Source organism: Lissotriton vulgaris, chromosome 2_2 (genome assembly GCF_964263255.1).
Source record: "Lissotriton vulgaris chromosome 2_2, aLisVul1.2, whole genome shotgun sequence".
NCBI classification, from domain to species: domain Eukaryota; kingdom Metazoa; phylum Chordata; class Amphibia; order Caudata; family Salamandridae; genus Lissotriton; species Lissotriton vulgaris.
In genome coordinates, this window is record NC_141688.1 from 21425073 (window position 1) to 21447131 (window position 22059).

The 22059-nt window shown below is 43.3% G+C and overlaps 1 protein-coding gene across 1 annotated transcript in view; it reads left to right on the forward strand.

The window, feature by feature from the left end:
* LOC147728953 (uncharacterized) overlaps positions 1–22059 on the forward strand; it is a 291189-nt gene that overhangs the window by 133799 nt on the left and 135331 nt on the right. The window contains exon 11 of the mRNA XM_086959204.1: positions 15294–15407. Within this exon, the coding sequence (XP_086815330.1) occupies positions 15294–15407 (114 nt within the window). The remainder of the gene's footprint in view (positions 1–15293; positions 15408–22059) is intronic.

Genomic DNA, 22059 nt, shown 5'->3' on the forward strand with positions numbered 1-22059 from the left:
TACTAAGGTTTGTGCTCTAGTGATGCTCTCCGGTCTTTTCTTGCCCTCCTCGATATCAGATCGCTTACATCCTCATTTCAAGAATTTACTTTCAGTCTCTTTATTTTTTATCTGTTCTTTTTTCATCTGAGCAATTTCTTTTTATCATTAAAAATTCACCATACGCTTAAGGGTGGGCGGAGCTGGCGTAGTGCCTCTACGAGTAGCTCCACGTAGTTTGAAAAAACCTCTGTGGAGCTACGCTTTTGCTCTGCTCCACTCCGCTCCCTTCGCTCCCTTCCATCTCCCAAACCCTCCCAAATTCTTAAAAAATTATAAAAGAAGGCACTTACCTACGTTTCTGCCACCTCCCCTGCCTGGCTGCTCTCCTTCCGGCTCCTCGCGTCTTTCTTCATGAAAAAAACCACTTTGCTGTACGTAGTAGTGTTTTTTAAATGAAGAAGGACGCAAGAGGAGCAGGAAGGAGAGCAGCCAGGCAGGGGAGGTGGCAGACACACAGTTAAGTGCCTTCTTTTTTAATTTTTAAAGACTTTGGGAGGGGGGAGGGAGCGGCTAACTCCACTCCACCACGGAGGCGGAGTTTAGCCTACCTCCGCATTCGCAATGGAGCGCGGAGTAGGCAAATCTCTGCAAACTCCACTGGCGGAGCAGAGTTACTAGCCCAGGGTTACATACTATATACTTCTTTTTAGAGTTCTTGGATGGAAGCTTGAGCCACTCAGTATGCTATTTGTTGCTGTTGGTTTCCGCTAGACCGTAGTTCTTATTTGTTGTTGCTCTATGTACACTTGTACAGTTTTGGTGCTACTATTGCATGTGAACTACACACCAATATCATTATTATTTAACAGGCTGAAGTGTTCCATGAACTCGTCTATCGTACCATTCCATATTTTAAAAAGATCATTGATATACCTCAACCACTGCATGATTTTTCCGTGTACTGATCCTTTCCTTTTCCCCAAGCTACAGTTTTCTCTTAACAGCCCATTGTGAGATTTGCGTAGCTTGGAGAGAAGGAAACTCCCATTGCAGTTCCATATTTGACAGTATATTTGACGATCAAATATGAATTTATTATTCCTCAAACAGATTTCCACCGTTTCCATTATCATTCTTGACTGTTCCAAGTATCTTATGTCTTTTTGGCACAAAAAATATTTGATAGCATTGAGTCCGATTTCATGGCTTATGGACGTGTATAATGATACTACGTTCACTGTAACTAAAAGATATCCATCTTGCCACTCGATATCTTCCAACATTCATAAAACGTCTCCAGAAGCTTTAATGTATGAATTTAATAATGTTTCCATTGGAGCCAGAACATGATCTACATACTTTGAGATGCATTCATATAATCCTCCACAACATGATATTATTGGTCTTCCAGGAGGATTATTTAATGTCTTGTGGACTTTAGGAAGGAAGTACATTTTGGGAATGATTTGACTTTTGTTTTTCAAAAAAGTTGCTTCCTCTTCCTCCAACAGACACTTTTCCTGACATGATTTTATTTCTTGTTTAGAGCTAATGTTAGTTCATTAATTGGGTTTTGTTTCAATCTTTTATAGTTATTGGATACATTCAATTGTCTCAGCGTCACTCTTTTGTACTGAGCTTTGTCCATTATTACGTTTCCACACTTCTCTGCTGGTTCAATTTCGATTTCTTGGTTATTTATCAATTTTTTTAGGGCTTGTCTCTCTGCTTTTGTTAGATTCTCCTTCCGATTTGGATGTATGTTATTATTCAGCATTTCCAAGTCCGCTACGGCCAATTCTTGATACAGATAAATTCTGTTACCTGGATTTAGTATTGGACAAAATTTGGATTGTGATCTCAGTTCTGTGTGTTCATGTCCTAGGTTATTTCTTTTTTAATTCCTTTAGTATCCGTGTATTGGGCATTACCTCATCATCTAGATTCAAAACAAGATCATACACATTCTTTAAATCATGTATTTGATCGATGGATAGTTTGACATTGGGAGTCCTTATATTCTGATCATGGGGCGGTTGTATACCTATTTTTGCCAAAAACTGTACTAATTTTAGTTTCCATATATATTTATATAAGTCAATTTGTGTTTCCACGTAGTCGTAATGCTTTTCTGGACAGAATGTTAATTCTTTGTTCAAGACTCTTTGTTGATTTTCAGTCAGTGTGTATTGTGATAGATTAATTATCAAAGCTTTTTCTATGTCAGAGTCAGCTGTTGATTCTATTTCTTCTGTCTTTTGCGTAGAGGGTATTTGCTTGTGTTTTCTTGTTCCCCCTCTTTGTTTTTCTTTTCCTGAATGGCTGACTCATCTTCCTCTTCCTCGGCCCCAACATCGTCCACGCCCTCTCCCTTGCCCTCCTGCATTCCCTGGTCGTTGGTCTATATAGAGGAGTATCATCTCCTCTAAAAAAAAGTGGTTTTATTCATGGCTGTCGCTGTGCCTTCTCCCTCACTTAGATCAGCCTCTGATTCGCTAATAGTGGAATCATATTCATTCCCTTTCACCTACTTTCCTTGCAATTGTTGTTTTAATGTTGCAAACTTTTGGCAAAGGTAAATATTGTACCAAATTCATAATCCCTTTCATCCCGTCTACATTTTCTTTGTTTTTTTTCCTCAATTTCTTTTTCATACTTGTCAAGTCTGGTTTCCATCTCTTTTCTGTATTTCTTGCTTTCTTCATTATCTTCTAGGCAATGGATCAGTGCTTCTATGTTGTTTATCAGTTTATGTATGTCATCCAGATCTATCTTTGCATATTTGAAGATGATTTGCATCATTTTTCTGGAGCACTACATGTTGTTTCTGCCCCATTCTTCCAGCATTTCAGGTTTGTATTAGGGCGGTTCAGTAATGTAAAATTCTTAGGCCTCTGGGCACTCGATCTACTGCAATATATTTCTCCATAGTGACTACTTCCCAACCTTTGTTAATTTCGTTTCTCATTAATCTTTCTAGATAACCAAATAATTGTGTATGTATATATATATATATATATATATATATATATATATATATATATATATATACATATATATATATATATATATTTTTTTTTTCATTCAGGGCTAGATTGTAAATACTCTATTTAACTGTGTTTTGGATTTTTGGTGACTTGCAATACTGTGAACACCCAGTGATTTTCACCAAGATTAAGTTGTGTAAATCACATATCAGGTACTTTCGGCATTGGTGTCATCTGTACATATAGCAAAAGCATAGGACACTAGAAAAGCTTAAGAAAATGAATTTTCATGTATGACTGTGTTGAGAGGAGATAAAGGCTCTCCTAGAGTAACCTAGAATGTATATATTGAAATGAGCCGAATAGCCGTTCAAAGATGGCCGCCGTGAAAGTAATGAATGAATTACCTCATGTACCGTTTTCTATGTCAATGTTTATTTCATTTTTGTTGAGGACACGTGACCTAAAAGTAATCACGGTTTCTGTTTTAAATGCAATTCAAAAACAGTGTCAATCTACACTGACGAAGGCGGCAACGCCGAAACGCGTTTGTGGATTGATTTGCTGAAGGTTTTGTTAATAAAAATCGTGACGAACCTACGCTGTATTGGTTTGGAGTGCTCTCATTGGGAAAACCCAGGATTTGGGGTTTTTGCGTTGTTTAATATATATATATATATATATATATATATATATATATATATCTATATATATGTGTATATATATATATATATATATAAATATGTTTTCTCTGACTTTAAATCTGCCTTAATTGTGAGGTTGCCAACAGTCAATCTTTTGAAAAATAAAATAGTCTTGAAATCTAAGTTCTATCTTAAAGCAATACCAACACTTCCCTGACACATACCACAGCAAAATATTTTCTAAAAATTAAGAATAAGTCTTGGGCCAGCCTTCACCCTTGAAGAGCCCCCCAACAGCACCAGTGTGTACCCACATCCTCCCAAAATGTTGTGTGCAAGGTAAACATGTATTGCTAGACCCAACATACAAAGAATAGTCAGGCAGACAAAATGACCACAAGGCTTTTCTCTCAAGTACATAATATGCGGGGATGTTAGGGTGTGGTTAATGTAAAGTATGATCTAAAATTCGCAGTGTGTGAGTGTCTGCTGAAGAATAAAGGAATGCTTGACTATATTTCTCATGTGGCTCAATTTATCTGCATGCTTCTGGGTTGGGGAAGATGCCACAACTGGCGACGAGTATGGGGTACGGCCCAAAAAGACAAAACTGATCTCCCTGAGAGTTCGCAACGATATGGCAAACTGCTCAGGCGTGCTACATGTGCTCAGAATTGATGCAGAGTGGTCTGCAACCAACACATTTGAAATCAAAGCCCTGCTCCAGCCCATACATATCTGCAGAAGCAATCGAAGGCCCTGCAAAGGAACCTATTCAGAACAGCCTTCAAAACCACTGGTGAGATGGACAACAGAGATTCTGCGCTCCAAAAACCGAGCCATTTGTCCTACAAAGCAAGAAATAACGATAACGTAAACAAGGTACGGGAAACAGAGAACTTACTCACCATCCAATTTAATTGAAGCCTACTGTAACACATGTTTCTCCGGCACCTTCTCATTACAGAAGTTGTCGGTAGGTGCCAACCCACACCCCAATTACCTGAACAGCACATACCAACACAATGGCAGGTGAAGGGAATGCAAAATACAATGCAACCGTGTTCCTAAGGCCGCCACTACCTTTTGACACTTCTAAGAAGCAGAACATTAGTACCAGGTGGGCTGAGTGAATCGAAACATTCAATGACTTAATAGATGCGCTAGAGGAAGAAGAAGATGACAAGAAGATCATCAAATATTTGAAAAACTTTGCAGGTGATGGAGTGAAAGAAGTGTTAAAGAAAATTTCACAGACTGATGTAAAATTGTACCAAAAGCAGTGGCGGTTGGTGACATTTGAAAGTGGTAGGGCGTAAAGTTTCCTGATGAGGGCCCTATGGCGAGCGAGGGTAGTGAGGAAACCCAAATCTTATACTAGGAGCTCAGGGGGGGTTCTCCCCCCAAGAAAATTTTGAAAAAAGAGTGGGCAAATAGTGCAAATTTGAAAAATCAAGAAGGTTTATAAGGCAATTGTGAAAGAGTAGTTATGACATCAATAAAAAGATTTCATATAATATTGACGAAGGTAGTTGCCTATTTAGGATGACCACAATTCACCTCCTCCATGGTTATTTACACAACCTCTTGGGCTACAATGCTCCCCACATCTAAGACATAAAGCATGCATATTATATAGAGCAAATATGATCATCATGTGATGGAGCGTGGCTGAGCATTCAGTTCCCATTGTAAGAAGCACTTTTTTATTAGTGCACTCAACAGTGCTGTTGTGCTTCCGCCAAACCAAATTTTTCACTCCCTGTCAATCCTCATACCACTCATCAAGTGGCAATGTAGGATGGTGCCAGACAATACCCAGTGCCCAGGGGTTAAAAAGAAATAAGAAAGAAGAAGAGCGACAGGAATGAAAGGAAATCAGACCTTCACATTTGACCCACTGCACAGAAACACAGAAATGGGATAGGAAGGTAGCAGATGTAGATTGAAAAGCTGCTAACACATATTTACATGTACTTACAAGTGCTGTGAACACGCTGCCTCTGTGTCTGTCACCCTTAAAACTGCATCAACTCTCCGAGGTGGAGAGTGTGGTTGGCAGGGCCGAGATTTTCTTTGCAAGCTTGAAAGAGAGAGCCTCCACTGCCAATTAAACGAAAAAAAAGTTAAAACTGCTCCTAACCATACTCGAGTAATGTATGGTGGTACATGCTGCTCACTTACATGTTTCTGTCTGTCATGTGACAGCATAGAAAAGGTAAAACATCCATCCTGTGCTTGAGACACTTTTGCGCAGTATTGCCACAGGGTGTAAAATGGGTATTTTTGTTTAAACTAGCCAATCATTCATTGCAGTAAATAGGACAATAAGATTAATTGACCCAAAACCAATGCATATTAAATCAAACATTCAAATGTAAATGTTTTGTTTTTTGCTGATTACGTGATCAAAAGCTGCCTGCTTGGGCACACACTGACCATGCAGCAGCTCCCGAAATGGAACTTGCAGAAGCTGCCAGACTCGTCCGCAGCGACAAATGTTCCACTTGGCTCTATTTTAAGCATGGGCGGAAAATCCGTTCCGCTCGCGAATTTTGCGGATTTTCTGTAAATTTGCAATCCGCGAACGCTCGCGAATTTACCGAAAATCCGCAAATTCGCACGCAGCAGATTTTTTTTTCTTGGTGATACAATTTTGCGGCGTGCGGTGTAAGTTCGCAATTGCGAACATGTAGGTGCGGCGGGCAGCAACAATCTTGCACTCGCAAAATTACAAAAATTGCAATTCTGCACAAGAAATCCACTAGCAAGCAGCATAGACCTTCTGAAAATGACGATTTTTATCAGAATAACTCCTCAGGTTGACATTTGCCTGCACTTTTTTGGATTTGAGGCCTTTTGACTTTCTTTGGATCACTTTTGGATTACAAATCAACTTTCACAAGTAAGCTTGTTTGGGGCATTACAGTTGCTGTAATGCTGTTCTGCAGAAAAACGAGTTTTTCAAAAGTGAAAGCATTCAGCAGGTTCAAAAGTTCAAACTCATCATTAGTAACAATTCCCTGTAGTGCTGCCTGACTGGGGCCCCTCCAGAGTTCAGTTGCTAGTTGCAACAATTGTATGACCCTGCTCTGACCCTCACAGCAGGCTCATAGAATAGCTACAAGTAGGCCACAAAGGTCCTGGAAAAAAAATTGCACTGCAACAGAAAGCAAATTACAGATAAGCAAGCAGGTGCCAGACTGGAATTTGAAAACAGTGACACATTAATAAATCAACCCCAAATTAATTCATGTCAGTTGAAGCAGGGCAGGTGTGCTTGCTTTTTCCCCCCATAATCTACAGTGATGATGAACCAGAGGGTGGCATTGATGTACCAGAGGGTGGCATGGGTGAAACAGAGGGTGGCAGGGGTGAAACAGAGGGTGCTGGGAACCTGTGATGATGAACCAGACGTAGAAACAACATAATCGCGACCGTTGCGAGCCGACATGTAAGTTCGCAATTGCGAACTTGTACAAAACCCTCGCGAACTGGCAGAAATCCTTGACAACACAAACAAAAAAAAATTCGCGAGAATTCGCGGATTTTGCGGATTGCGAGTTCGCAAATTCGCAAAATTCGCGAACGCCAGATTCGCAAAATTCGCTCATGCTTACTCTATTTACACACTAACAGAAAGCCCTGGAAAAGGATTGTGTTTCTTCCAGGCATGCGCTGATCACTTAGACACAAGTAAGCAAATCCTCTAAAGATGAGTACCAATTGAAAGAACTATAAAAGATCATGATTTACTGTACATGTCATGTGCCGCTTGTTGTATACAAATGAAAATAACAATAAACAAAGTAAAAAGTAAGCATATCCTCCCAGATGGCTCACCCCGACTGGTACAGACCTCCGAAGAAACACTGACATGAACAATCACGTTCACACACACATACAAGCACACACACACGCCAATGAAGCATATTAACCACGCTCGGACCACTGATGACCCTAATCTACTACCACATTCCTATGAAGGAGTCCCGAAGACAAGAATGCGAAGGTAGACAAACTCCCACCATACCGAAAGGCGCATTATGGCAATATAGCACTATGCTATTGCTCTTTAACAGTATTAATTTAGCCCAAGAGCATTTTCCTAAATTGCACCCGCTTCTACCCTCGAAGGTGGTATGCACTGTGTGCTATCTGTGATTTTACTCACTCGCTAACGCTGTCTCTGATGTCACCGCAGTCCTCCTTAAGGCTGCAAAGGACAGAATGCTGGAGCCCTATGCAGCTTTTCACGTCAGCTTGCAAAGGTCGTGCAAAGTCTACTGTAGTTTTGGGATCCCAGGGCTGGTCGAGTGGCAGTCAGTTTTGCTGGTTGCTCAGTCTTCCTCTTATGGTGGCACACGTCCCAGGTGGTGGGGCTGCAGTTCAGGGAAAGCAGCACGACAACTATGTTTCCCATCTTGTCAGAGACAATGCTTTAGGAGGGGCTAAATGTGGTGAGACTCTAATTATTTCTCCGTTGGGTCTTGGCCTTCTAGTTATAGTCAGGGAGACCTGAGCGCTAAGGATCTGGCGTCATGCCCCACCACACGTCGTCACGCAGTGGTCTTGCAAAGGTGTGTCGCCCGTCAACTTCACCAATCCGGTTGCTGCTTTCATGTTGTTTGTAGTAGCATAGCGATACAAAAGGGGATGATGGACAGAGCGTTTGAGCAAATCAAACACTCACCCCCAGTCAACTGATCTGGGTTTAATCCATCACCATTCTTTTGCTCACTCAGCCACCCCAGTTCAGACATGGCCATATGCAAATCAGTCTGACCCTGTGCCTCATGGGAACAGTCAAGCCCGAACTGCCAAGCCATGTCTTCCCTGGACCGGAAACAAGCATCCTGAGACCAGTTTCGGATTCATAATCCTCATCAGCCAGGCTATCTAGAATCCAGTGGCCAAGTGAGCAAGGGACTCACCGTTTGAGCAAATCAAACACTCACCCCCAGTCAACTGATCTGGGTTTAATCCATCACCATTCTTTAGCTCACTCAGCCACCCCAGTTCAGACATGGCTATATGCAAATCAGTCTGACCCTGTGCCTCATGGGAACAGTGCAGCCCGAACTGCCAAGCCATGTCTTCCCTGTTCTTCAAGGGACTTTGTCCTGGGCCCGTTTGCTCAGTTTTGCCACCGCTGCTAACATTGGTTTGAAATACCTCAAAAACAACCTCTGTGCTCAGATCCCAAGCCAATTCTTGTTGTTGTTCCATGGCCTTGGAAAACTCAAGAAAATGAATGTACAGCTTCATATCAATGAAGACATTCGCCCTGTTGCTCACCTGCACTACAGAGTTGCCGAGTTGGAAGCACTTTTAAAACATGACATCATTGAACACTCCACAGGCCCCACCCCATGGATTTCGCACATAATTAGAGTGCCAAAAAAGGACAGTAGTGACAGGCCAAACCATTGAGCGGGAGAGACACCCTGGTCTACATATTGCGGAGATGATCATGCAAATGAGCAGAGCCAAAGTCTTTTTGCATCTTGACCAGAGTGAAGATACCATCAGCTCAAGAAGGAGGAGAAGTGCAGGTACATTACTACATTTTCAACTCATGTTAGTTTGTTCAGATATAAGAGAATGAGTTTTGTGTATATTTCAGGATGTTATTCGCAGGGTAATCCAATCTGTTACACATTCTTTCAATTACAGTGATGACATACTGGTTTATGGGAGAACACAGAAAGGACATGACAAAGCCCTTACTCAAGTGTTCCATTAACTTGCTTATGCAGGTCTCAGCCCGAACGCTGCGAAGTGTGTTTCACAAAACTAAACTCAAGTTTTGGGGGCACATATTCTGTGAAAGGAGAACGACTCCAGACCCAGACAAGGTGCAAGCACTTTCATCCACTTGCCCCTGCATAAAGTTACCAAACTGCGATCCTTTCTAGGCATGATCAGTTACTGCTCAAGAAACATTTGCATCTTTGCCATAGTGAGTGCCCCATTGAGAGACTTGACAAAGCGAAATGTACTGTTTCAGTGGCCTCCGGATTTTCAAAGTCATTAAACATGCGATTGAGGATGCAACTTAAATGGCCTACTTCAACCTAAGAGACCTGGAGAAGTGTGGCTCACTGGTTAGAGCAGGCAGACCCTGACGCAGAGGTCAGACCCGGGACCAGGGTTCAATTCCCGACGCGGCAGGGTGTTGAGCTCAAATGTCCACGGACTCGATAATTCTCGCTACGGTGCCTGACCTAATCATGGGTTCACACTCTGCAACTCTGGGCATTAAGCTTGCTTAATCTCCACAACGGCCCCCCGCGGCGGGATGGCTGGCTTTCACCTTGGGGATGCCATGTAGGGGCTATCTCTCAGGGAAAAACCAGGACGGGTTCCCAAGGCAAGCGCGAAGATACCCCTTCGGGGGTCGATTCTGGCGCTATATAAGAAATATAATAATAATAATAATAAAGTTGCCTACCAAAATAACAGTTGATGCAAGCCAACTAGGGCTAGAGGCAATCCTTGCTCAACACAATGGCAATCAGAATACCCAGGGACACATTGTGACGTCTGCTAGTCGAAACCTGTCTGAAACAGAATGTGCCTACTTTTAGCAGGAGAAAGAGAGTCTGGCTGTGATCTGGGCCTGCGAACATTTTCATGTGTGCCTCTACGGAAAACGATTCACTGTCATCCTGGATCACCAGGCATTACTTACAATTTTTGGAAACCCGAAGGCTAAGATGCCCCCTCACATTGAGAGGTGCGGGTTAAGACTACAAGAGTATGACTATGAGATTGTGCATCAACCTTGGAAGGAACAAACTCCTGCAGATTACTTTTAGCAGCTACCAGCACATCATCACAGTTCAACACCATAAACAGCTGAAGCATATCTTAACTTTATTATGAAATCCAGAACACTAGCGGCTCTGTCTGTGGAACAAATCACTGCTGCCAACAATGCAGAGAAGGACATGGCCATAATCAAATAACTTATTACAATGCATAATGGAAGAGATAATGTTGAATTCCAAAGTTCAAAAATGTACTGGATGAGTTAAAAGGGACCCAAGAAGGTGTAATACTGCGAGGCTCGAAAATCGTCAAACCTGGGTCCTAAAACAGCAGGTCATCGAGCTGGCCCACGAAGGACATCGTGCTATCGTAGCAACGAAAAGAGCCTTAAGAGATCGAGTGCGGCTCCCTCGGCTAGATGAACGAGTCGAGAAGGAATTGAAGGCATGCCACATTTGCAATTGTTTGTCGCCCAACGAAACGCATCACCCAGTGACAATGTATGATCTTCCTGCAGTTGACTTTTTTTGGGCCTTTAAATGAACACCATCTCATGGTAGTCAATGATGAATATTCACAGTTTCATTTAGTGGAAGACGTATCTTCGACAACCCATGACAAACTCATAGCATAGAACGTCTTGGTTACATCTTTGCAGTGTGGGGTGTCCCCAAAATCCTCAAATCTGACAAGGCCCGTCCTTCAACAGAAAAGTGTTAAAATAATTTGTCTGTCTCAACGTCAAACACCAAAAGAGTACACACTTCTGGCTCCAAGCAAATGGTGTAATTGAACGATTCATTTCAGGAGGTGTTAGGGCGTGGTTAACTGAAAGTACGATGTAATGCACAGTGTGGATTACAACCCTCTGGTTGATATCATGAACTAGCGTCCCGACTGCCTCCAACTTTAGATCTTGTATGGAGGCAGTCGTCAATGGATGATCCTTAATTCGCTAAAACTGAATGGAGAGAAGACGGAGGTAATGGTGTTTGGAGGGAAAGATGACGTATGGTCATCCTGCTGGTGGCCAGACTCATTAGGAGCCTGCCCCACCCCTACCTCCTCTGCAAAAAATCTCGGGGTTATGATTGATCTTGCCCTCAACATGGGTAAACAAGTCAGCAGAACCATCTCCACCTGCTGCGGCATTATTCATGTTTTGAGGAGGATCAGGCATTACCTATCCCTGCAGGCAAGGAAACAGCTTGCTGTTGCCCTCATTTGCTCCCGGCTGGACTACTGCAATGCGCTGTTTGCGGGAATGAATAAGAGTCTACTGCAGCGCTTGCAGGTAGTCCAGAATGCTGCTGCCAGGTTTGTCCTGGATCTTCCTAAACGCACCTCAGCCACTGTGGCCAGAAAGCTGTTGCATTGGCTTCCTGTTGAGGACCGCATTCACTTTAAGACCCTATGTATGACATAGAGGGCTTTCGCTAAAAACAGTCCCACTGGTGTAGGATCCATCCTGTCCCGCTACACTCCCTCTAGGGATCTGCGTTCCTCTGGCAGACTTCTCCTATCTACCCCCCGTTTCAGGAGAGCGAAATGGGGTGGCAGGGCCTTCTCCACCTTGGCGCCCAAGTGGTGGAATGCCCTCCCGTTGTAAATAAGATCCCTACCCACTCTTCAGGCATTCAGAAGGGCTCTGAAAACACATCTCTTTGCGCAGGCGTATCTGTAGTGGTGTTGTGTTTACATTTATGATTTTTTGTTAGGCGCCTTGATACCTTCGGGTTATTGTTTGCGCGGTATAAATTTTTATTCAATTCAATTCAATTCAGTGTGTCAGTATGTGTTGAAGGATAGAGTAATGCTTGACCTTGATTACAGCTCCTGAGTGGTTTAATTCATCTGCCTGCTCTGTGGGTTGGGGAAGATGCTAAAAACAGTAAGCAAAGATCCAAAAATCAAGGATAAACCTGGGCCCACTTATCTATGCCCTACCCCACAGATATGTAACACCGACAGCAAAAATTTTACTAACGTTCAAGATAGTGCCGCAGGCTCTCCCAAATTTCAAGTGATCCACAACTATAGTACAAAAAAAATTAAATACCCAAAATATGAATGATATATTTTGAGCCACACTTTCTACATTCCTCAGACTCACAGTACTAACAGCAAACAACGAACCCCAAAACAGAGTAAATATCTTGGGCCATTCTGACCCTTGCACAGTCCCCGAAGCACATAACACTAATAGCAGAAAATGTGCCAAGTATTGAGGATAAATGTTAAGGTAACCCCCAGCATTCCTCAATCACCAAATTTATACTATCAATAGCAACACATGTCCCAAAAAGTGAGTCTAAATCTTGAGACGCCCTCCTTTCTGGGTCTGTGAATTGAGGGATTTTACGCCATTTACACCATTTACAGTGTAGTAGCTTTCTTTTCTGGAATGGCTTATGTGCAGAGTATTGTAGTAAAACATTGGGAAGTTCATTATATCCACTAAGCAACTGCTTTTGTGGTCTGACATTAGCCAAGACCTTTTGATTTTACTAAAATTGTAAATATGGTATATTTACTTATAGGAACTTTCAGCCAGCCCTCTTCATCCATTGGTTTGTTGTTGTGTGGCTTTGAAAATGTGTGCTTTGTAAGATTAAAAAAATATTTTTCAAATTTAGCCAATGTTTTACTTATATAAGGGTTATTGTCTTGCGAATTCCTGAACCATCAAGCTTTACAAAAGCAATGACAAGACAAAAAAAGAAGCCACAAAGTTGACAACTAACCCCGGACTTATTGCCTTTGCCAATGCTTGGAGTTACTGTGGTCTCCAAAGGCTAAGTGGAAAGTTTGGTAAATTAGATATTAACTACTGAACTTAAATGAACCCTTTGTGCAAATCTAAGTAGATATGTCAGTACCATGTTAAAACTCTCAGCAATATGTGTACTTCTGGACACTAATAAAAGGGAAAAATACGTGTAAATGTACTAATTTGAAAGTGTCCGCTTTTTACCAGGAAACACCTTTACAATGGGGGCTGAGCCACAAGTCCAGTTTAAGTGCAAGTGGAACAACACTTGCCTGAACCAGGCTTATGCCTTAACCACGCATTTGCATGGATAAGGCAGTCAGCGGTCTTGATGTGCAGAACAGGAAGGGTCGGATGAGAAAGCTATGGGAGGCGGCCTGGCAAGTGATGCTGGGGCCGAGTCTTTGGGGGGGGGGGGTTAATTTTTAGGGTTGGGGGCCAGTTTTCACGCTCAGGGTGGGGGGTAGGGGCCGGGGTAGTTTTGAGAGATGGGGCCCGGTTGGTTTTAGGGCTGGGTGTGGGGCAGAGGTGCCAAGTTCCAGGAGTGGGGGGCAGTTTTAGGGCTCAGGGCTGCGGGTCAGCTTTAAGGCTCAGGATGGGGGAGCTAGCGGTGGGGTAGTTTTTTGGGCAGTGCTGGGTTATAGGGCTCAGGGTGTGGAGTTGGGGTAGTTTTAAGGGCTGGGGAGGGTAGTGCAGGGCTGGGGTCAGTGGTTAATTTGAGCTGGTGGTTTCCGGTGGTCGGCACCAGCACTTAGTTGTCAACATGAATATTCATTTGTCTACACTGGCACTTATGACAGCAGAAAAGCAATTGTTAATTCATTCAGTATGCATTAAACATAATTAATACCTGCCGCCCAAGCTATTGCAATAGCTTTGGGGGCCTGGAATATACTGCTTTGTTACACTTGTCGCGTGCTGGCTAGTAGTAGTTGTGTAGGCCCTGCCGTTGGCAACAATGACAGTGGCAATGGATGGTGCAAGCTGCAGAGAACTCCTGACTAGAGCCCTGGAACCTATCTTTTTTTTTACAAATTAAGCACTGGCTAGGGTTTTGGCTATTAGGTGACAGGGCAGGGGGCTGGTGTGTGCAATTTCTCACAAATATCCTTTAGCAGTCATGCCTTTACAACAAAATTCGATGTAAAGACATGCTTGGTAAAGATGCGGTCGTGGTTCAGACTGCGTTGTTTAGGCATGCTTGCTTTATGCATGTGTGGTTGTATCATACAACTGTGTTTACCACTTGGTCAATCTGAGGCTGGTGAAAGACCACCCTGGAACTTTTGCTTTTTACCATGGCCCTTGGTATCCATATAGTCACACAAGTGCTTCTATATATGCAATTATATTTCAAGGGTTTATTGAGCACGAACAAAATTGGCTGTATCTATTTAGAAGATGAAAATCATCGCTCCCAAAGAATGCACTTGAAATAGCCATCCTGCCATCTGCTGCTTGATTTATAAGTTAAAAAAACAAGGAATGGAGTAGGCAAGATGGCCGCTGACTAGGCTTGGGACATTCCCTGCTGTTTCAGTACAGCATGACACTGTCTTTATGTGTATGAAGGGTGGAAGTCAGCAGAAAACCCTGGAAGAAATGCTGAGACAGATATATATTTCAACAAATCAGATGTATAAATCTTCAGGACCTCAGCAGCATCTGTGCTGCTAAAAAAACGCTTGGAAGGATTCCCGGCCTCCAAATTCACATGTATGAAATCCATTTCCTTTCCTCACTCCTAAGGAATAATTTTACAAACAAGCATATAATCAAATCGTGATCTGCAATTACTTTTTAAATCATTTTATAAATGCTTCTGCAAGCACCCAGAAAGGTCTCTAAATATATTTCTCATATATACATTTTATTGTATTGGAAAGTAGGTCAATTGATGGGATCATCACAATACCACAGCTAGTAGTTCATGTAAAGTGGTAAGGTCACATCTTGAGTGGCGGAATAGTGCTTTGTTGATAAAGTTGATTTGGACGCCAGAGCAGTAATCTGGTACTATCCACTAACTGCTGTTCAGATCCAGGAATCTTGAAGTTGGTATTTTTGTAGAGTTATACTAACAAGCTTGCATCTATTCGAAGATAACCCAGGCTTCTCTATTCTCTCCTGACCCAGTGGAGTGACCGTGCTACTTCCAGCATGAGCGCCTCTGAATGGGACGTAGAATTAGACAAGGAACTCGAGATCCGTGACGAGCTGGATGGAACAGAGTTCTCAGGCACCTTTAAGGTAGGTATCCTGGTCTCCTGCATTTTTAAGTGGTTTGATGATGGGGGTGTAGATATTGGAGGGATGTGTCATTCTGCTAGCTGAAGACATCGGAAGTTTGGGAGGAATGATGACTGGAACTGAAATGTAAAAACCTTTTGTCCAAACAAACCTTGAGTACTCTTGTTACCTCTTGTGACACCAACAAGAGACATATTTATGCAAAAGTTTCATTCTGCTTACCGATTAAATCGTTTTAAGGCACTTTTAATTTAAGCCACCAACCATGCCAGAAACACAAAGACAACAGCAGGTTTGGCAACAACGCATTATGGGAAATTACAGATTATTGTTGGATGTTGAGCCTGGATGGGTCAAGTTGTATGGGAAAGAAGGAAAGATGTGTTTTCAGTTTCCAGCAAAGACTAAGGAGGAAATAAGGATGACGGGCGACCTTTGTCTGCCCGCCATCCTATCGGACAACGGGACCGCCCGCCATAAGGGCGGGGGTCCCGTGGGGGGAATTAGGATGCCCCCGCCACAGTGGTGGGCACATCCTGCATTTTTAACATTGTGGCAGGCGGTGCTCTCAGCACCGCCTGCCGCAATGCTAAAAATGCACGTTGTGCTTTTCATTGCACAACATGACAGGCACTGTGCGGTGCCTGTCATGTTGTACATTGAAACGGTACCTCCCATGTGCACCTTTCACTCCCCCGGAGACCCTGGGGGCCCGCAACGGGCCCCCGCAGGGAGACTCTGCATGCCTTTCCATGGCCGCATTGCCGCCACCGAAAGGCATTGTTTACAGCCCATTGTAATGTGGCTGGCGGTGTCTGATACACACCACCGCCATATACAACCCTTTTCCGCCCCGGTCGCAAGGCAACCAAGGTGGAAAAGCGCAGACGGTCTTTCCGTCCGCCGCTGACCCCCCAGCCATCTTAATATGGCAGGGGGTCTTTGAAGCAAGGATGGCTGGCGGATCGCCCCCGCCAGGCCGGCGGTGGCTACCGCCAACCTGGCGGGGGTGATCCGCCCGCTATCCTAATGGGCCCCTAGGTGTTGAGGGTGAGGGTATTCTAATCAGTGGATCGAGAAGATGAAAGGAGAAGGATCCAAAAGAGACACAAGGAGGGGATGAGAAAGAAGAAACTGGGAGTCAGAGCAGAAATATTAAAAGAGGACAGGGCATACTATACATATATGTTATACTTTTTGAAACTGGGCACACGGAAACCGACAAAAAATCAAGCTCCCATTTTTCACCAGCCAAATAGTACCAAAAGACAGAATAAACAAGCATTGATAAAGACATTTCTTTTTGTGCTTGGAATTATAATTTTTATCTTGCATTAACAATATTTGATGTGGAATTGAGTGCCTAATCAGCTTGTTCCGTTTAATGTTGGAATAAAATGGTAAACGTGACTTGGATGTTTAGTGGACTAGTGCACATTATTAAAATAAGACATATACACAAACTCTAAAAACGGCAGCTTTATTTGCTGGGTGTTCGTAATCCCAAATCAGTTCACATTCACAATTCACAACAGTGAAAATCAAAGAACAGCTTTGAGGATGTTTACAATTCCACTATATGTAATCCAATAGTTGTCTCCTTAATTATTTTCAATGCCTTGTCCCTCCTTTCTTCTTTCTATGTGAACACACCTCTGACTAGAAAGTGACCTAAGGCTCAACTGAATATGAGACCTTACGTTTTTTCGCTGTATTTCGGCCTTCAAGATCAGACCTAACAGATGATACTGGCACCTACCATTCCTCCAGTCTCGTATTAAACTACTCCAGTGTAGCCTCGTTGACTATTCCTCCCTGCAACTGCCCAGTTTTTGTTTGGTTTCTCACTGTGTATTGTGCTGAGGTTCAACCTCTTTCTTCTACACAATATTGCTATGTCACTGCTTCTGCTCTGTTTATGTTATTCTTTGTTTCTCTGAGAAGATTGAAAATCTCCTTTCCCTGGGATCAAATTTCGTTTTCTGTCTCCTCACTGTTACAGTTATTTTCATTCAATAGATACTGCGCTTATAGTCTTTATGGCAATGTCATTTGTCGTGTAGTTCCTATAAACCTATATAGGATCTGCACGTTTAGACAACATAGATTGTGGGATTGGTGTCCAGACTGATTCCAGTGCTCCGTGTCACGATGGGGGTGAACAAACCGGGTGAGCTTGCTGCTGCTGGCCACATCGAAGACATTCCTTTGTTCCAGTGCTGAGGTGTGGGGGCACTCACCGTTGGTCTTCCCGGCTTCCGCTGCCTGTTTCCATCTCAGTGCGCGGCCGCCAACGGGGGAGACTACATCCCCAGGAGTCGTTGAGGCTGGACGCAGCCTATGCCTACATTGCGCCCGGTGGAGTTTAAAAGTAAGACAGAGCTCCAGTGGAGCGGGTGATCCGTGTCACGAAGAGGGTAAACAAACCGGGTGAGCTTGCTGCTGCTAGCCGCCCGAAGACATTCCTTTGTTCCAGTGCTGAGGTGTGACGGAGCTATCTTGTACTGGCTAGTGAAGAACAAGTAGTTTCCTTATGAAAAGGCTGGTGAGATTTTGATGGCTAGGAGGGTTGCAAGGGTGGGCCCTACCTACAAGTCCATTAGTGGAGATTGCGTAATTATCAACTTTAGGCATCCAGCAACTAATCAAAGAATAATGTCTCATGTCTCACTCCCTTCCAACCAATCTCTGTCTATCGGAGCCCTTACCCTAGATTTTTTTTATCGTGGGCCAGGGAGGGAAGGCTTCTTTCAGCCCATAAATCGTCTTAACCTACGGGCCAACAATTCTCTTAATACCCCTACTTTCTGCTACCGAAATCCATTTTCTTTTGGTTTTCCTGCTTCAAATCGTTTTGCCCCCCTGGTGGAAGTTGACTGACTAAGTGGGCAAGTTATCCTCGATAGCCCTGTCTCCCAACCCAGGTCGTGTGTGGCTACATTTATCAAGGACGTGTCCCCTGGAAAATTAGATCCAGCTGCCACCACTACAAGTAGGGATCTTTTAGTAACTTTAGACCCCCCAGAGCCAGCATTATCTGTAGGTCACTTCCAACTGGACTATCCATTAAGGGGCTGCAGGGAGGTGGAAGCCAGTAATGTTGATATCGTAACTAGTGATAGTAGTTTTGCTGGGCAAGCCCCAGTGACTAGGATTGAACCTGGACACAATGGTGGGGCGAAAGGTTCTAGTGATAAAATGTCTATTTTATCCTGGAATGTTGCAGGACTCTCTAATAAAATGTATAGCCCTGACTGGGGAGGCTTTTCATTTTAAGAGACATGGACTAGGGAAAACGTGCATTGGGTAGGATTTTTGTCAGTAAACACTTTGGCTTCGTCGGGTGCGAGAGGGAGACCCTTTGGGGGCATGACTATTTTTGACTATTTTTGTAGGCTCCCATCTGGGGTGTATGGTGACACATTTAAATCCCCTTCATTAGATCTTCAATGCATTAGACTCTCCTTTACTCCAAAGTTTCGTTTAACCCTTATTAATGTCTATTCCCGTCTTACCAGGGCGGGTAAAGAATCTCCTACTTTGGATATACTAGATAATTTCATCTCATAGGTCAAGGGTGAGAGTATTTTGATAGTTGCGGGAGATTTCAATTATCAATATGAGCCGCTCCCAGGCTTGCTAGAATCTATTTCTAGCACCGAGGACTCCGTATGGTCCTTCCCTGATCTGCTAATTTCTCCAATCAGGGCCTGGACCACTTTAGCACTCCAAATGAATTCCATTGCATTGGGCCACTCTTTGAGAGCTTGTAATGGTCATTCTAAATCTGACCTAGAGGGTAATCATACTTTCAATCGGCTAGCCCAATCTTCCTGTATTGACTATATTCTGGTCGAGGCTTGTACCTGGCCCAAGATCATTGATTTTGTGGTCCATCCTCGTCACGATAGTGACCACAATGCCTTTGTACTTGATTTAAATCTCCCTGAATTGGGCATAACCCAGGGCGATGGAACAACCACCTGGGAGCCCCCATTAATATCCAACAACAGAAGAAGGCTTAAATGGCCATCTGTTAAAAACTCTCTCGAACTCATGAGTCTACTGTATCAAAGTGTTCTTTGGGCACTTGATGATCTTAGTGGTCACTTAGGACGGGGGCAGGAAGCACGTTCCAACCAAATCCTTAACACCCATTCAGAACTATTATCGAGTCTTATGCAATTACTTAATCCACCTGCCCGTAATCCAAGGAAAAATAGGAGGGGAAATTCTTGGTTCGACGCTAATTGTAAGGCAGTCAAGGTGGCACTTCTGGCTGCTATTAAAGCCAAGAACTGATTATTAATCCAAACCAAGAGGCATGAGCATAATAAAGTACAGTCTAATGCTAAACAGACCCGGGAGGATTCTAAATGGACCACAATAAAAAATGCCCTTGGGTCCAGGGACATGAGGGGATTTTGGACCACTGTTCACTCTGGTAGTAAGGTGGGTCAAAAGGTTGATGTTTGTAACATTGCACCTGAGAGATGGGTCGAACATTATCAGAAGCTGTATGCTTCTCCCACTGAAGATGGTACCATAATGGATGTTTCTATTCAGGTACCCTCTTATGTCCTAGCCCCAAACAACAATCTGGTCCTTCCTCCCTTAGTCCCCTATAATAGCCAACCCTTAGAATCCAAAATTACACTGAAGGAGCTTGAAACAGCCATAACTAGGCTTCCATGGGGTCTGGCGCCTGGTCTCAACAAAATTCCCGGAGACCTTTTTAAAGATCAAATTGCGGTCTGGGGCCCTTATCTGTACATCCTATATTATACTATAATGAAGGGTGCTACTTACCCAATACTTGGGTTGGTGCTGAGATTATTCTGGTTTTTAAAAAAGGTTCTCCACTTCTCCCGGTCAACTACAGTCCGATCAGTTTGATCGACGTTAGTCAAAAAATCTTTTCTCGTATCATTTTGGATCGGCTTCAGTTTTGGATGGAGGAACATCAGATTCTCAGCCCTTTTCAGGCCGGTTTTAGGGAAAAGACCTCCACGGTTGACCAGTTATTAAGACTCCAGCTTCTCTACTGGAAGACCGTGAGAGTAGAGAGTGGCAGCCTCTACTTAATTTTTGTCGACCTCAAAACGGCCTTTGAGATAGTGCCACGCAAAATCCTTTGGGCTGTTTTGGAGGACTTGGGGGTTCCGGCTTACCTTCGCAACATCATCAAGAGACTCCACTTTAAACACTTTGCACAAATTAGGAGTGGTAAATGGGGTAGTCTGACACCCAAAATTCCAGTCAATAGGGGAGTCAGACAAGGGTGTGTGTTGGTGCCCACCCTTTTTTGTCTCTGTGTCTCAATGCCCTGATCTCCCACCTTAAGGGGGTTAAAGACATCGATGCCCCCAAATTGAACAATGAACAGGTGGCAGCACCCTCCTATTGTCCAAATCACCCATGGGTATTCAACGGGCCCTGGACAGTTTTGTTAACTTTTGCCATCTTAGGGGGTTAGAAATTAATGTCCAAAAAAACAAGTTTATGATCTATAACCCACCAAAGACTAGATACTCTAACCCCTCCCTTAATGGCACAGCTTTGGACAGGGTAACAGTCTTTGAATATCTTGGTATTACCCTTACGGATAAAACGGACTGGGCACCCCAACTTGCAAAGGCCAAACTTAGATTAGTTCAGACCAAGGGTGGCATTTTGAAAATCCATTGAGAATCCACCTTTAAGCCAGTTGCTCCCATCATAGAAATTTATAAAGCCCTAGCTCGGGGAGCAATTTTATATGGGGCTGAACTCCGGGGCCATTGCTCGGTTGATGGCATAGGCAAAGCTGAAAACCAATTCCTAAGAACACTGTTGGCCCTTCCATCTAGTACCCCCCCTGATCCCTATGCGATTGGATCTCGGCATAACACCTATTCAAGAGGTAGTCGCACTACGCCCTATAATTTACTGGTGCAGACTATGGGTAGACCCAGAACTATTATGTTTTAGACGAACATTAGAAGAGGTACTGGGCCTCCCTGGTTCTGAGAAACTGCCATGGTTTGCCTTTTTAAAAAGGCAAAGTAAGAGACTGGACTTACCTGGACTATGGACTAACCCAGCTGTGGTTTGTGTGCAATTATCTCATGCAGAGTTAGTCAACTTGACCGTTGGTCAAGGATCTTGGCCATCCTTGGCAGTTCTTCCTTTGGTCCACTTACTGTCAAGTTCTTTAATTTCAAAGATGACTATTTAATTGAGCCTTTTCTTGACGAGATTTTACCTGTTTCAGCGAGGACATTATACCTGAATTTTAGATACGGTACTCTTCCTCTTAGGATCTTCTCCCATAAATGGTGTACTACTAAATTAATTAACTGTCTGGCGTGTGGAGCCAAAGAGGAGTCTGAGTCCCACGTTTTCTTTTTTTGCCCTAGTTATAAAAACATGTGGCAACGTTGGCTCATCCAACTTTGTAAAAACTTGGGGTTCAGATCCCACCAAGAGGCTCTCAGGATTTTGAAAAGTAATACTTCCACTCTGGTTGTATTTTCAATCTCTCGTTTTATTGATGCTATGTGGCGCAGGAGAAAATCTTTTTTGTAGTAACTGTTTGTAGCTTGTGGAATCTACTTATAAGTTTACCAAGTATCTATGCTGTACTTTTTTATGTATTTATAGTTTTATAATT